Raw genomic sequence first — 15,783 nt, forward strand, 5'->3', positions numbered from 1 at the left:
GGAAAATATTCAATTAACTAGATCAAAATTGCAATTTCAGTTGAAATTGTGTGGGGATGCTGAGAGCTGAATTGTGGAAGAACTACTAGAAAATAGCCAAAAGCACATAAATAGCTGAAAATAGCATAAAATGGCATAAAAGTAGCTGAAAACAGCATTCAATAGTTAGTTGAACAGTTGTCCACTGAGATTGTTCATATTTTTCCACAATTTTGCTTCTTAAGTCCTCAGACAATTCTGGCCTCCTCTTTCTGTTCTCCATGCTTGGTGTGACACACACAAGCACACAAGAAAAAGGCTGAGTCAACTTTTAGACATTCTAACTGGCTTCAGGTATGATTTCTAGATTGCCAGCACCTGTTACTGCCACAGGTGAGTTTAAATGAGCATCACATGCTGGAAATAATAAATTTACCCACAGTTTTAAAAGGGTGACAATCATTTTGTCCGGCCCATTTTTTTGAGTTTTGTTTAAAATTATGTCAATTTTGTCTTTTTTCTTCTGTTTTGTGTTGTTCATATTTTACATTCAAAGGTGGTTTAGAAGTGAATCTAGATGCTGAAGGTTTTCTTTCCAGAGCTTAATGATTAAATTGATGCTGTAAAATTGTGTGCAGAAATGAAGACTCAGAGCCTCGTCTGTATGAAATTTTATTAATCAACTTACATCATGAAGACAAACGAGTGAAATGAGAGAGTTCACACCAACGGACGGACAGAGAAGTTCAAAATGAGGACTAAAGCAGAGCTGAACCTACGGGAGCTTTCATCCAGTCCACTAAACATGAGACGAAGAATAAAAGAGAACAACATCTGAAACATCCAGAAAGACACCAAACCATCACCGCCTGCTCTCCTGCACATGGCACTTCAGTAAAATCACCCGTTAGCACAGACCAGAGACCAGGACACAGGATTCAAAGTGCTTTTTCTCCTCTGCCTGAGTGAAGAGCGCTCCATATAACACGAACCATCATCCTAGACCGTCGTTGGCACTTTGACATGTAAGAAAACATCAGCAGACATTTGTAAAATCTATTTACAGACTCTGTTTTAAATACTTTAAATAGAACTAAACTTTATAAAAATATGAGTCAGAGAGGGGAGGAGAGCCACGGGTTTGAAGAAGAGGAAGAAACTATTGCACTTGGATCATCCTGCAGAGACACAAATGGATTTTACAATCAGCAGGACACGATGAGAGACCCCCCACCACACAAACATCTATAATATACAGTACATCTGCTGCATGGGGGGGCAAGAGGGGTCTGTTTATTCTGCTGTATGGCACTGCTGATCAACGTCCAATCAGGAGGAAAACAACCAAAATATGCAGACAGTCAGCGTGGTCCAACAGGTTTTTAACTCAACATGAGAAATCCTACATAAAAAACAAACAGTTTTCCCAGAACTGTTTGAAAATAAGAAAGTAATACATGAAAATAAAACTGTCTGATGCTTTCAGGCAGCTCACATACAACTGGGAATCAAAAAATGAAAATAAATAAATAAATATTTCTAGTTTTTTGTTTAAGAATAAAGAAAATAAAAAAGGTTTATTTTTCATTTTAATGTTTTTGTGCTCTAATCCAAAAAGGAAGACCATAGAAATCACACTGGCAATGTAACATTCTTTTTTTTCTGTTTGTGTGTCGTGAAATGAAATGTTACATCACCAGTGTTCTGTTACTTACAAACAAGAAACTAAAATAGTTTTCTATTTGTTCTATTCTCAGTTTAATCTGAACCGCCTGAAAGAGTCAAGGACAAGATTTTCTTAATTGTTTTCCTATTTTTACACAGTCTTTGAGAAACGGCTTGGTTTTGGATTAATCATTTCAAATGAAAAATCTGTTGGCTGTAAACTACACTGACCGTTATCCCTCAGTGCTGATTCCAAAACCATTCATCTAAAAGAAAAAAGAAGATCTACTCACCAGGAAGCTCCTGATCAACTTTAACTGAGCAACCAGTGACGTCTGGAACTAACATGCTCTTCTGCAGTGTTAATTTCGTCGACTAAAAATGTTTGTCAATAGCCTTTTTCTCCATGACAAAAACTAGACTAAGACTAACAAAAATAGATCTGTGATGACTAAAACTGACAAAAACTAAGTTTAGTTTTTGTCAAAATGACTAAAACTAGACTAAAATGTAATGTAGTTTTTGTCAGACATTCAAAATCCATGATATTTCTCCACTGTGGGTAAATCTGTCAAAAAACAATACATCTGTATCCATTCTGCCTCTCAGCTGTAGAAAGCAGGGACCCCAGGTTTGACAGAGTGCAGAGAACACACTACCATGATTTGGTATCAGATGTAGGCAAAAAAATAAATGCTTGGACTAAAAGTCAAGACTGAAATGTGAGGACTTTTTATGGACTAAAACTAGACTAAAACTAGAAAAGGATAGAAATGACTAAAATGAGACTAAAAGACATTTTGCCTTAAGTCTAAGACTGAGACTAAAATCAAAAATAGCTGCCAAAATTAACACTGCTCTTCTGCACAATACAAAAGTTTCCATGGTCGCCATCTTAAATATTCATCAGCATACATGCGACCAAACACGGATGAAGTTCGACAGTAAGCTGTTCTAGGAGGAGAGGGGACTGAGAGGTTGGCAGCTACTTTTAATTTTAGTCTTAGTTTTAGTCTTTAAATGAAATGCCTTTTAGTTTTAATCACATTTTAGTCATTTCTGTCCTTTCTAGTTTCAGTTGACGAAAACTCAAAACATTTTAGTCTAGTTTAGTCCATAAAAAGTCCTCACATTTTAGTCTTTACTTTTAGTCCAAGCATTTATTCTCTTGCCTAAATCCAGTACAAAGCCATCGTAGTGTGTTCCTTCACTCTGCTAAACCTGGGTCCCTGCTTTCTGAGAGGCAGAATAGCTATGCTAGCTAGCATTGTTTTTTAACAGATTTACCCACAGTGGCGAAATATCATGGATTTCGAATGTCCAATGAAAACTAAATTCCATTTTAGTCTAGTTTTAGTCATCTAAATGAAACTTAACTTAGTTTTTTGTCAGTTTTAGTCATCACAGATCTATTTTTGTTAGTTTTAGTCTAGTTTTGTCATGGAAAAAAAGGCTGTCGAAGAACATTTTTAGTCATAGTTTTAGTTAACCCTGCTGCCTTGCAAACAAGGGGTGGGTAGCAGCTTACTAAACTACACTGAAGCAAACAGGAGACACTGGTGGAAACAGTTACGAATATTTAAGACAGCGACTCAAAAACAGATAAATGTGAGTCTGAGGAAGAGCATGCTAGCTGGAGACGTCACTGAGATGTCTGAATAAATCTTTAACAGGAGCTTCCAGTGTCGATCTGTGTGCTGACATTAAATCAATCATCATTAGTCTATTCCCGGTTGTAGAAAATCCCCTGGTGCCTTCATATTTAGTGTAATAATGTCACAATCATGGGATGCACAGTGACGGCCTGCAGACTGCCTGTCAGTGCTGGCAGCCTTAAACTTCTCCAGAATCAGACGTCCAAACATTTAAAGCACTTGCTGAAAAGTCTGCTGCTCTGTACGGAGAACTCTGCTGGTTTCAAAACACAATTTTGTGGATTAAAGACCTAGCAGTAGTTGAAGTTTAGAGCCACTGGTGTAGATTTATCCAGCCTGCAGCTGTGATTGGTGCTGGGACATTATCCTGGACCAATCAGAGCGGTCAGTGTGGAAGGATCTCAGCCATTATGGTCTGATTTACTGCTGCCAGTGAGATAAATCTACAGGAACAAAGACTTTAACACCAACAATCACACAAATATGAAAAATAAAGGCATGTTTGAAACATTGCAAACACCCTTTCAGAGTTTATGGAGGGTTTAGATGCTCCATACTTTCCTAATGTGTGTTTTTAATCAACAATCTCTGCTATTTCAGTGATCGATGGGATTAAAAGAATAATTTAAAACTGCATTTGAACTCTCTGTTGTCTCTTAAATATACTTTCTATTTATTCACATTCTTTGTTAACTCCTCCATTAGGAAAGAATGCAGTTAAAGGAACATTACACTTTATTATGGCAGGGTGGTCCGCTGCTGTGTTTAAGAGGTTATTAAAAGGGTTTAAGGTCTAGGAATAAAAAGTTATAACCTTTTTCACCCTTTTGGTGCAGAATTTAACCTTCTTTATAAAAGCTTTTAATTAACGTGTCAGGTTTTCTGGCTTGTGATAAAAACATGCAACTTCCATCCCTCATCAATAAAAACACAACTGTGGAGTGAGGCTCCAAAAGGAAATCAGACCTTCTTTAAAAACTGCTTCAGTCAGAAACAAGCAGCTTGGTTTAAATCAAAGTTGCATGAAGTTAAATTGGGTTTAACATGTTAACTTGAGTTGAAAATATTTAATTCAGTCGCTTGTTACCAATTAAAGCATTTTTTGCACATCAAGATTGTCAATACTGACACTTTTTGAAACCACATGTTTAAAAAAAATACCAATGTGTTATTTTAATGATCCATGGTATCAGAAAGGGAAGGGCAGAACCTTTCAAAATAAAACTCAGAGGGCAACTGGTTGAACATTCTGTCTGTCACACTCATTATAGGCCAATTAGAGCAACAGCAGATGTAGTGGTAGGTTAAGCTAGCTAAGTAAGCAAAGTCAACTGAATAAGGATTTCACTGTGTTTGAGCAGAAAGGCACTCTCAGGATCTCAAACAGCAGCCACCTAACAAAAATATATGTCTTAAAAGAGTCACTGAGCAACAAAACATTGAAAAACTCTGCTTTAGGCCCATTCAGGTAGTTCATATAAATGCAATAAGACCTACAGCGGCCTAAACATGCCCTCTAAATCCCTAAAATTGTTCGAAATTTGTCTCCAAAAATCTCGGAGTTTCAAAGTTTACTTTTCTGCAGTCTTTGCAGCAGATAGAGACGATAACAAACATTTGAAAACTTGAACCTCTTAGCTTTAAAGACCCTGTGACGTGAAATCCAAAGTTTTTGTCTTAACACTCTACAAATGTTAGAATATGGTTGCTATAAACATGTGAAAACACTGAGATCCACATGTGACTGAATTCTGAATTAACCCTGTTAGAACATTTTTCACCTCTTTCCTGGCTGGGTTTAATGTGGGCGGAGCAAATATGTGTGCTCATGATGTCATGAGCCCACAGTGGGGAATGACTCCACCCATCTAACCATCAAAATAAAATCACAGAGCGGTTCATCTCAGTCCGGTCTGTTGTTAGCTGATGTCACTGCCTTTATTGAAAGTTAACAGTCAGTTAAATGCTGGGTTTTTTTTGTTCATTGTGAGGTAAATTCAACAAATCTATCAGCCACAGTGGACTATGGATCATTTAAAGCATCATAACAGATTTGAGACAGAAAACGGACTTTGTCTCTTCTTCTAAGGTAAAGAGACTGGCTAATGGCGTGAGTGCGCAGTTCAGACTGTAGCATTTTTTTAATTTGAGAGGATCATATTTCTCCTGAGTGGGCGTGGCTTCAGCTCATTCAACAGACACACCCACACCATCCTGGAGCAGAGCTTACTGCCTCATTTTTCATGATTTTGAATCCTAATTTTATAAACAGAGAGATGTTTTATTTGACTGAAATTTAACCTGGAGGTTCATAACACAGAGACCTGTCATACAACAGACCTAAATACAGATCTATTTTCACTTTACAGGGTCTTCAAGTGGAAATCATTGCATTTTCTTTTAAGTTGTTTAAAAGATTCCTAAAATCATCAATAAATCAAAACAAAATCAAACTTTAAAGCTTTTTAGTCTATCAGCTTTTATACAAAGAAGCTAACCTAAAATATGTATGTGTATTTTAGTGAATCATATTACAGTCTGTTGGTCAAGAGCCTTATAAACAGTGAGACCATCCAACAGGCACCAACATCGCTTTGGTCCTAAAGGTTTTTACAGGAAGCGAATGTTACTAATAATGTAGGGACAAAAATGTTTCATTTTTAATCTTGTAGTTTTTGTGTTCTTATCAAAAAGAAAGATCAAAGAATGGAACACTTTTACGATCAAAACACAAAAAATAAGATGAATAAATTAACTGTTTTTTTTTAATCATTCCTTTATAACAAAAAAGAGATGGAAAATAAAGTTTCTTTTGTTTCCTGTTTTTTGATCACCAATTTAATCTGCCAAGGAAAGATTTTTAAACATTTTCCCTATTTAAAAAAAAATTTCATTGGGAAACAGCTGTTTATTGATTTTAGGTTTCTCATGTCGAACCAAAAATCGTCTCTTTCTCTTCCACTGAAGCCAATTGGTCCAGTCATTCTCTAACCAGGAACAAGCCAATCAGCTTGAAGCTTTGGCAGATGGACTCTTCTGATTACAGACATGAATCCTGACAATCCACCAGCTTTGCGAGGTTATTAAAAAGTTCTTAAAACTTTGAAAAGACTACATCTATTTTATGAAACAGGCATGAAGAAGAAGAATGAATCCTTGCAGGCTAACTCCTCTGCAGTGTCGATATTTTCCCAAAAATGTCAGAAAAACTTCCAAACAGAAAAGTGTCTGTGCAAGTTTGACAATGAGCAAGCAGTTACTCCTACTGGGTGTAATATTGGGTATCAAACCAGTATCAGTATTTTCTGATTTTTCCTAGAATTATGTTAACGTCTATTATTTTGGTATCGTGATGACATTTCATGAGCTGTAAAAAAGTGTAATGCTCCTTTAACAGCAGAATGGTGATGCTCTGGCCTATAGGGGGAGCTGTAGGATCCATCACATGAATTAAAACATGGAGATGAGCTGTGAGAGGCACTTCACTCGATCCACAGTCACTGAAAATATCTCCATCCCCCCTCCCCTCTGCATGGCGTCCTTCACGGTCAGAGCAGCGGTGCAGCGAGCACAGCATCAATACTGCACCTGTAGAAAAACAACAGCAGCGACACACTCGTGCTGGCCTCTGATTGGTCCACATTCAGCATGCCCACATCCTTCCTAGCCTCTGATTGGTCCATGACCATCATGTCCTCCTCTCTGGCCTGTCATTGTCCAACATTGTCAAATCCCTGGCCTCTGATTGGTTAACATCCTCCTCAGAGTTTCATGTTCAGGTTCATGGAGGTTTCTGGAGGTGAGGGCGGAGCTTCAGAGCTCCACATAGGTGTTCCCCAGGCAGGTAGAGATGGCACTGAGACTGGTGTTAATGTGTGATAGATAGATCAAATCACAGGGTTTCACTTTAAAAACATCAATTGTTCCAAAAAAGTTGGGACACCATCTAAAACGTCAATAATAATTTTCATCTTTGTGCAAAATCATGGCAACAGTTCAGTCTGGAAATTTAGCGGAGCTGGGCACAGAGCTGTTAATTATCTGTTCTAGACTTCTCAACATTTTAAAAGTGGACTCTGTTGTGAAAAAAAACTATCTAAACCAGTGGTTCTCAACTGGTAGGTTGGGACCCAAAAGTAGGTCGTGGAGGTGTGCCTGAAAAACTGTGGCATAATGTCTGACACTGTACGGAAGGTTCTCAGCTGACATACAGTCATATGCAGAAGTTTTAGGCATGTCGGGCGCTAAGAATTCACCGGGTGGCCAGAGTCCACAATGGCGGCCAAAGTCAAGCTGGACGACATCCCTTTCCACCCCTGGTAATATGCCCAGAGACAGCCGGTGGTTTTAAACCCCTGGGACATCCACAGCAGGACCAGAGACTCATGGTCCTACTACCCATTCAGACAGTACCCTGGACCGTGCTTACTCTCCTCATCCACCCCTTACCACCCCTTACCCAAAGAGTCAAAGGTCTGTGAGGTCAGCTTTGTTTTTTTCTTGTTTTTTTCCAATCCCCCTGGTAAATACAAGGACATTCAGAGCATGACAGGGGTTACATCAGTCCTCCTTCAGGAGGTGGTATTGAGTCCTGAGACTAGACCAGCTGAGAACCACTGATCTAAACCTTTAACTTTCATTCAATTTCCATTCAGGTTGTTTTCTAACACGTTCTGCCCATTTTAAAGGGAATCAACGATTAACTAAGGTACATGTTTAATCAGCTGTGCCCAGCTATGGAATTTAGAGGTCTCACAATAAAAAACAATAAATCAACTACCTTTGAGTGTCGAGGACTTCTACAGTTGTTGCCTTTGTATCCAACAGGTATCAATACTGTTAGATTTTTACTGGGATCATACTGACATTTAGAATCCTGGTGTCTTCATGACCCTGCTCAGCTGGACCTGGATCTACCTCTCTGTGGACAGTGAACATGTGCCTGGGTTTATTCAGCTGTCCACCACTTGGTGTGGAAGTGTGACCGAGGAGCCGTTGATGAATGAACCCTGTTTGTCTCGTCCCTTCAAGAAGTACGTCAGCAGCTCTCCTTTCCCCTTCACAAAGATCGGCCCCCTTCTCACAAAGCGGAAACCGTACTCCTTCAGGATGTTGTAGGTGTCCTCTACCACCTGGGGGCACCACACACAGAGTACAGGACACAGATTTCAGGTTGTTAAGACATAAATGAACTTTACAAGAAGAGGAATAAGCAGACCGTCATGAGAGGTAGCAGGAGAACTAAATCAGCTCTGAGCAAATGACTTAGGCCATAATTACACAGAAACGTTTCAAAGGACAGCATCATCTTTAAAGGCAAGGATGAAATGTTCTATACATTTTAAAGGAGCACAACATTTTAAAAAGCAAGGACGGAATATTTTATAAACTTTAATGGGCAAGATGATTTTATCAAAGGCAAGGATTAAATATATTTATGAACGCTGAAGGATGACATCAGTTTTAAAGGCAAGGATGGAATGTTGGCTAAACTACCAAGATCATCCTTTCAAAAGCAAAGATGTAATATTCTGTAAACTTTAAAGAAGGATTTCATTTTCAAAGGCAAGGATGAAATATTTCATAAATTCTAGATGATAAATCAATTTCAAAGGCCAGATGAAATGTATAGAATGTTTTCAGGATGATATTTTTAAAGGCAAGGGTGGAATATTTTTTATGAATACTGAACGATGACATCAGTTTTACAGGCAAGGATGTAATTTTTTGTAAACTATACAGAACATACTTTTAAAAAAAGAAAACATTAAAGTAGGATGCCATTTGCAAAGGCAAGGATGAAATATTCCATAAATATTAAATGACAAAATTAATTTTTTAAGGCAAGATGAAATGTTTTAGATTTTTGGGGGGGATGATATTGCTTTTAAAGGGAAGGTTGGAATATTTTATAAACTTTAACAAGCAAGATGATTTGGCTGAAATGTCTACTAAGCTTCAAAAGATGTTTCATTTTGAAAGTCCATGCTTTTCTATAATCTTTAAAGATCTTATCTTATAATCTTTAAATCATTTTCAGAGTCAAGGATGGAATGTTTAATAAACTGCAAGGAACATTCTTTTTAAAAGCAATAATGGAATGTTCTATAGACTTCAAAGGATGTTGTCATTTTTAAAGTCTATGATTAAATGTTTTAATCATAGACTTAGAATAGAAGGGCATCATTTTCAAAGGCAAGGATGAATTGTTTTACACATTTTCAAGGAGGATTTCATTATCATAGAAAAAGAGGAAATGTTTAATATAATTCAAAGAAGGGCAACCTAGTAAAAGGCAAGGATGGAATGTTTTTACAAAGACTGAAGGGTGACAGTTCTAAAGGCAAGGATGGAATGTTTTAATAAACTGTAAAGTAGGACGTCATTTTCAAAGGCAAGAACTGAGTCTTTTTTATAAACGCTGAAGAATGACATCAGTTTTACAGTTTTAATTAACTTTTAGACCACAAGGAACATCCTTTTCAAAACCAAGGGTGGAATATTCTATAAACTTTAAAAGAGGATGTCATTTTCTAAGGCAAGGATGTAATGTTTCTGTTATCTTTTCTCTATGTCCATTTTTCTAAAATGCATAACCTCAAAGACTGTTCTTTGTTTTGAATATCAGTTAGAAAAAGCATTAATTGAACGCTACAAATAAAGTAACCTCTTATTATATTATTAAAAATATTAAAGAGAGAAAAATTACAATCACAGATTATGAAACGGTATGATTGAATTTTTACGAAACCGTCTATTAAAATGACAACACCCAAAAAGTCTGTTTATTGTCTGTAAACTGTTTTCAATCTACACAATGATGGAGATGGTGTCATTTTCTGAACTTTCAGGCAGCAAAAATGCTACAGTTATGTTAACAAACAGCAAAACACAAAGATGATCATTTTCAGCTGAAATGGTTATGGTGTAATCATGGATTCAGATAAACATTATAGAACAGAATATCTGGAATGTTTATTTCCAGTCATCATTTGTTTATTTCTTTAAAAACTCATCATTAATGATCATAGTTATGTCCAATTGTATACCTGAATATTTCCCATCACCCCTGTGGACTCCATACGACTCGCTACGTTCACAGTGTTCCCCCAGATGTCGTAGTGAGGTTTCCTCGCTCCAATCACACCCGCCAACACCCCGCCTTTATTCAGACCTGCAGCCAGAACGTTAAAATATTTAGAACATTTCTCTTTATGCTGATGACACAGGCTTTTAATGTGTTAATAGTGAAGACTTCAGGGTTGCACTTAAACTCTGCTCTGATTGGTTAGGGGTTCATCTGATAAGAGGAGCTTCCCTATATTATGAAGCTTGTCTGTACTTTTAACTTTCACAACTGTTTTTAGTACAAATAAAAGTAACCTATTCAACAGTTTAACTCTGGACTGATAAAATTTTATGTTTTTCAAATTTGGCATTTCTAAAATGAAGTGTCAAATAATTTTGTATGTTATTCACAAGGTCAGAATTAAATATCATGCAGAGGGAGTTTAAAAGGGCGGTTACGTACCAATGCGAAGCATGAAGTTGTTGAAGGACTGGTAGTTTATGTTCATCAAAGTGACTTTCATCGCAAGAGCGAAGTCTGCTAGGTCAGCCAGGTGCTGCCATCGCTCTCTGTCCGACTGCTCCTCCTTCTAAACACAGACAAACAAAAACTACAAATCAAACTACAGCCACAAACAGCTGCAGAAAAAGAGATAATGATGGCAGTGTGGTAGGTTATTCCCTACAAAGTGATCCATTACAGCACTCAGTGCTCAGAAAAACTGCCCTATATCCTTTCTCTTTCACTGTCAAAAAAGACAAAATCCTTGAAGCATCAGCACTGTTTCTGTTTCCTCCCTACCATTCAGCACATACACTGCTGGACCACAGATGGTAAATTCAGCTGTGTTGGTGCAAATCATTCAGCTCGAAAGATAGCCTCATACGAAAATATCCTCGTTATGGTTATATTTTGGAAGGGACAAAAACATTTCAAGTTCAAAAGCTTGAGTTGTAGTGTTTACAGCAGTTTTGATGAGGCATACCGTATTACACACAGTCTGTGTGTATTATTGTATTCTTCTGCTAAGTTGGTTGTTAGATTGTGGGCCTGTAATAGAGCCGTCAAGGTTATAACCACTGTTATTCTTTCAATAAGCTGCTAAGTTTCACAGTACCCACCATAATAAAGAATAATGGGAGAGTCCACACTTTCAAAGGCAGATGGACATTGGCCATGTGGCATTCTTATAACTGACTACCGGAACTGGTAGGCCTAGTTAGAGGGTTGTAATGTTTATTTTACACAGAAGTACTTCCTTAGGGGAAAAACTGCCCTATTTCTTTCCTCTGTAGTAGTCAAGAAAGACAAGAATCTTTGAAGAGTCAGCACTGTTTCTGTTTCTCTTCTACTTTTTGGTGCATATACTGCTGGACAGCAGAAGGTGAACACTGCTGTGTTGGTGCACACCCCGGTAACATATTAAGATCCTGCTCAGGAGGTTGCCAAGAGGTTGTTGAAATATTCCTGGACAGAAAACCTTATAAGTTGTAGTGTTTGAAGTGGTTTTGTAATATTCATACTGTATTATGCACAGTCTGAGTGTAACATTACATTTTTCTGCCCAGTCAGTTGTCAGATTGTGAACCTATTATAGAGTATATGATATAGTATGTAATATAGTATATGTGAAATTGTTTGGCCTTATTTCTTTTTCTGGATTTCAGTTAAATAAACACCTCATTTCCACATTTCCAAAAAAAATAGAATTTTTTGGCTATTATTTGAGGTATCGGGCTTTAAAGGGTTAAAACAGCAACAGTCATGGAGAAAACACAGACCAGCATAAATACAAACTAGTGCTGAATGGTCCATTGTTCTGGTTTTCAGTGGGGTTAAAACCAGGATTATTCCAAACCAGAACATATTAGTGATTCATTGGTATTTGCTAGGACATGGGGCTTGAAATGTTTTTCTTTTTTATTTAACCTTTATTTAGCCAGATAAGTCCCACTGAGATCAAAGATCTCTTTTTCAAGGGAATGTGACTGTAGTGATCAGATCAGGCACGCATACGTACCTTCATACAGCTGTATCCATTTGAGACGTCTGCAGTGACCCCTGAGGCTGCCATGTAGGTGCTGCCGATCGTCTTTATTTTAGTGATGTAGCGAAACTGAGGCTCATCCAACAGCTGAAAAAGATACACAGAGTTGTTGACATACGGGACCCAAAAGCGAGTGGAGGTGATTATAACATGGCCAACAGTTTAATGCTGAATAAAGCTCAACAGGATGGTTCCTACAGTAAAAACTGTTCATTTTTTACCCTACTGGTATTAATTATTCACCATGATGTCATAACCATGATAGACTGACCCTGTGATATTATTAGAAGGTGGAAGAGTTTAGGGACAGCAGCAACTCCATCAATATGAAATATGATATTATCAATATGAAAACTACAATAAAGATAACCATAGAGAGAATGTCTGTGTACACTTCAAAGCTTTATATCTGTCATTCACAATTAAGAGATTTACAATGGATTGTGGGATGTGCAGTTCTTTTATTTATGGGAAAAAAGAAGTCCACAGTCTTACAGATTTGCCCTTTTCTCAATTTTCCTGTTACTTTAAAATCAAATGTTTTATAGTCAGGAGTGTTCAGGTAGCTGGTTAGCTTGGTTCTTGGATTAACAATATTGATCTTGATGTCAACAGAGGATTAGAACAGCTCTTATGGTACTGGAACTGAGCATCAGCTGAGAACTGCTGAGCTCTAAAACAGTCTGGTAACTCACGCTATCGAAGTCAGAGATGATCTCGTTGAGGAAGCGCAGACACTCGATCCCTCCATTGTTGATGCTCTCCTCCGTGTAAAAATCAGAGAAGTTTGGGATGGAGGCGAACATGACTCCGATCTCATCATACGACTGACTGTACAGCTCCTGGAGATGCAGAAACATTAATGAATATCCGTCTTATATTTTCAAAAATGTTTGGGCCAACTTGGATTTAGAAATACGGTTTTTAGACCACAGTGTATAGACTATCACACCTTTCTTATAATGAAATTAACTTGTTATCAGGGCCTGAGCACTGAGGAACTAACTGTAATCCCAAAGTCGAGGGACTCAGAGGGATCAGCAGGTTATGACAGAAAGATTTTTTTACAGAAACATCAGAACCTGCAATAACTGCAGCATTTTGTGCATTTTAAACCCGCACTTTCTAGCACCCTTTCTTAGGAACAGTAGGCATGTTAGATAGAGTTCCTCTTCTTTTCCTTTCTTTTCTCTTTGGTTTTCATGTAGGAAATAAACATAGGGTTAAGATGTGTTGGAATGTCCGTCAGTCTTGAATGCACCATGCTGGCAGTGCGCGTGAAGCTGCAACCATGTCACCTTTAAATGACGTCACAAGACTCAGGTAGGGAACGTTGCTACTGAGAGAAGGAGAAACCATGAGCTCGGACTTAAACCAAACAGCAAACCAATTCTCATGGAGTTGAATGAAACTTGTTCTTGTTTTTGAGTTAAAACCCAACCGCACTAAATCTGAACTGCAGCAAAGCTTGGGCTCACCAACCACGCTACGCCTCAAGAGCAAACTAAGCTGGAGGCCCAGACGACATCGGTGTGCAGGTAACCCAGTCTGTGTTTCCTGTACTGAAAACCAGTTCAGTATTTCCTCCTGCCTTTTCTTTAATAAACTGGATGTTAGGGCTTTAGGTTCTGGTGTTGTTTATTTAGCCAGGTTTAGCCCGTAACACCCTCAACAGCTTCAATGATAAAGCCCTCTCCTTCGATGTTGTCCCAGAATTATATAATTTGGTGGTTAGATTCAGCTTGATATGATCTACAAAAAAGTCTCTGCAGTATTACCCTAGCTCCAACAGGAAATTCACCATTGTGAATAAATTAGGCAAAATTGGGGTATTTTGGCCCATTTCCAGGCGTCCTTCAAAGATTAACTTGTGCTAGGAAGTTCATCCAAAACAAAGTGGATTTTCCAAAAATCAGTTCCTATTACTTCCAGGTTGCTTCCTTGAAATGGGTTTATCATGTGAAGCTAAAATGTAGGTAAATAAAGCTGTAGCAATGGCAGTGCAGTAATTGCCATGAAACAGGAAGCATTTTTTTTTTCAGGGAAATTAAAATCCCTGTAACGCTACAAATATTGGTAAACTCAAGGCCAGAGGAAAAACTCAGCAAGATGATTGTTACAGGGATTTTTGGTGGGCTTGGCTGAGTCTCTTTGAGCCATATCACCAGACCAACAGGAGGCACACAATAAAGAATTTTATGTTAAATAACCCTTGTTAAATTGGACATTTCTGGGCCTCATACTGGAAATAACTTCTCCTACAAAATAAGACTAAGCCAATCTGAACTTGTGTGGAAAACACCTTACTGAAAACCCTCCTTGACTGAAGAGGCATGGCTCTGGTACTGTTGCTCCTCAAAGTTTGATGTATTGCCATGTGACAGGAAGTAAGTGTTATTCAAAAATAAGAGCTAAAGTCTGCCTCAAATTGTACTTATTTTACAGTGATAACAGAAAACATCTCAACATGTCTGTATGCAAACATTAAAAACCAGTTATAGTGCCACCTACAGGTAAGAACCATTCAGCCCTACATGACAGAAATCAGTCGGTAACTAGCATTTACATTGCGCTCTTCATATTTTGTGAAAAAAGACATGACAGTTCATAGCTTTTCAGCTTTTCTGTGGCATTACTGACATGAGTATATGGTCAGTGATCGTTGAATAGTTTAAAGCACACTGATCTATTTTTTTCCATACTGGGAAAAAAGTCACATGAGCCTTGAGGCTTCATTTGAAATCCTTTAATAACTGATGTAAATGCCATGCTGGTATTAAAGAACATCTCTGATATTAGTTTCACCATCCAGTGAAGTGCAGAGCAGCGTTGCATGTGTGCGACTCTCTCACCTCGTCTCTCTTCTTCGAGCCCAGGAAGTGTCGAGCCACGTGTTCGGGCAGCATGTTGGTCACCAGAGCTTCATTCCAGCGTCTCATCTCGTAGACCTTCTCCTTCTGCTCATGGACCTCAATTTTCCACAGGAACAGGGTACGGGCCAGTTTCTCCACCTGCAGGAACAACGAGCAGAGCATAAAGTCTGTTCATCTCTGTAAGCATCCTGTAAGCATCAGGAGAATAATGATCCCTAATCTGAATAAAAACCTGGTCCCAAAGCAGCATGCAGACTCTCTGATGACCACAGCAGTAAACCTGTTCTCCTTCGGTATGCTGACTCCTAATTAAGTGACTTACATGTCTGGAGAAGTAGTAGAAGCTGACCATCATGATGACAATCATCACTGACATGGTGAACTTGGAGGGAACCAGAGACGACCTGGACATGGGGACACGAGGACAGGTTGGCAGATTCTGTTGGTAATGATAGACAGTTAAATAAAACACCAGGTGATACCGTTTCCTGTCTA

At 38.2% G+C, this 15,783-nt stretch overlaps 1 protein-coding gene across 1 annotated transcript in view; it reads right to left on the bottom strand.

Moving 5' to 3' along the window:
- Nucleotides 1-5,672: 5,672 nt before the first annotated feature.
- The window catches only part of adcy3a (adenylate cyclase 3a), a 45,196-nt gene continuing 35,085 nt past the window's right edge, over nucleotides 5,673-15,783 (bottom strand). The window contains exons 15-21 of the mRNA XM_041792571.1: nucleotides 15,611-15,692; nucleotides 15,268-15,426; nucleotides 13,111-13,257; nucleotides 12,389-12,502; nucleotides 10,831-10,957; nucleotides 10,349-10,473; nucleotides 5,673-8,431 (exon numbers count right to left, since the gene is read on the bottom strand). Of these exons, the coding sequence (XP_041648505.1) occupies nucleotides 8,252-8,431; nucleotides 10,349-10,473; nucleotides 10,831-10,957; nucleotides 12,389-12,502; nucleotides 13,111-13,257; nucleotides 15,268-15,426; nucleotides 15,611-15,692 (934 nt within the window). The 3' untranslated portion in view covers nucleotides 5,673-8,251. The remainder of the gene's footprint in view (nucleotides 8,432-10,348; nucleotides 10,474-10,830; nucleotides 10,958-12,388; nucleotides 12,503-13,110; nucleotides 13,258-15,267; nucleotides 15,427-15,610; nucleotides 15,693-15,783) is intronic.

This window comes from Cheilinus undulatus, linkage group 8, assembly GCF_018320785.1.
Source record: "Cheilinus undulatus linkage group 8, ASM1832078v1, whole genome shotgun sequence".
Classification (NCBI taxonomy): domain Eukaryota; kingdom Metazoa; phylum Chordata; class Actinopteri; order Labriformes; family Labridae; genus Cheilinus; species Cheilinus undulatus.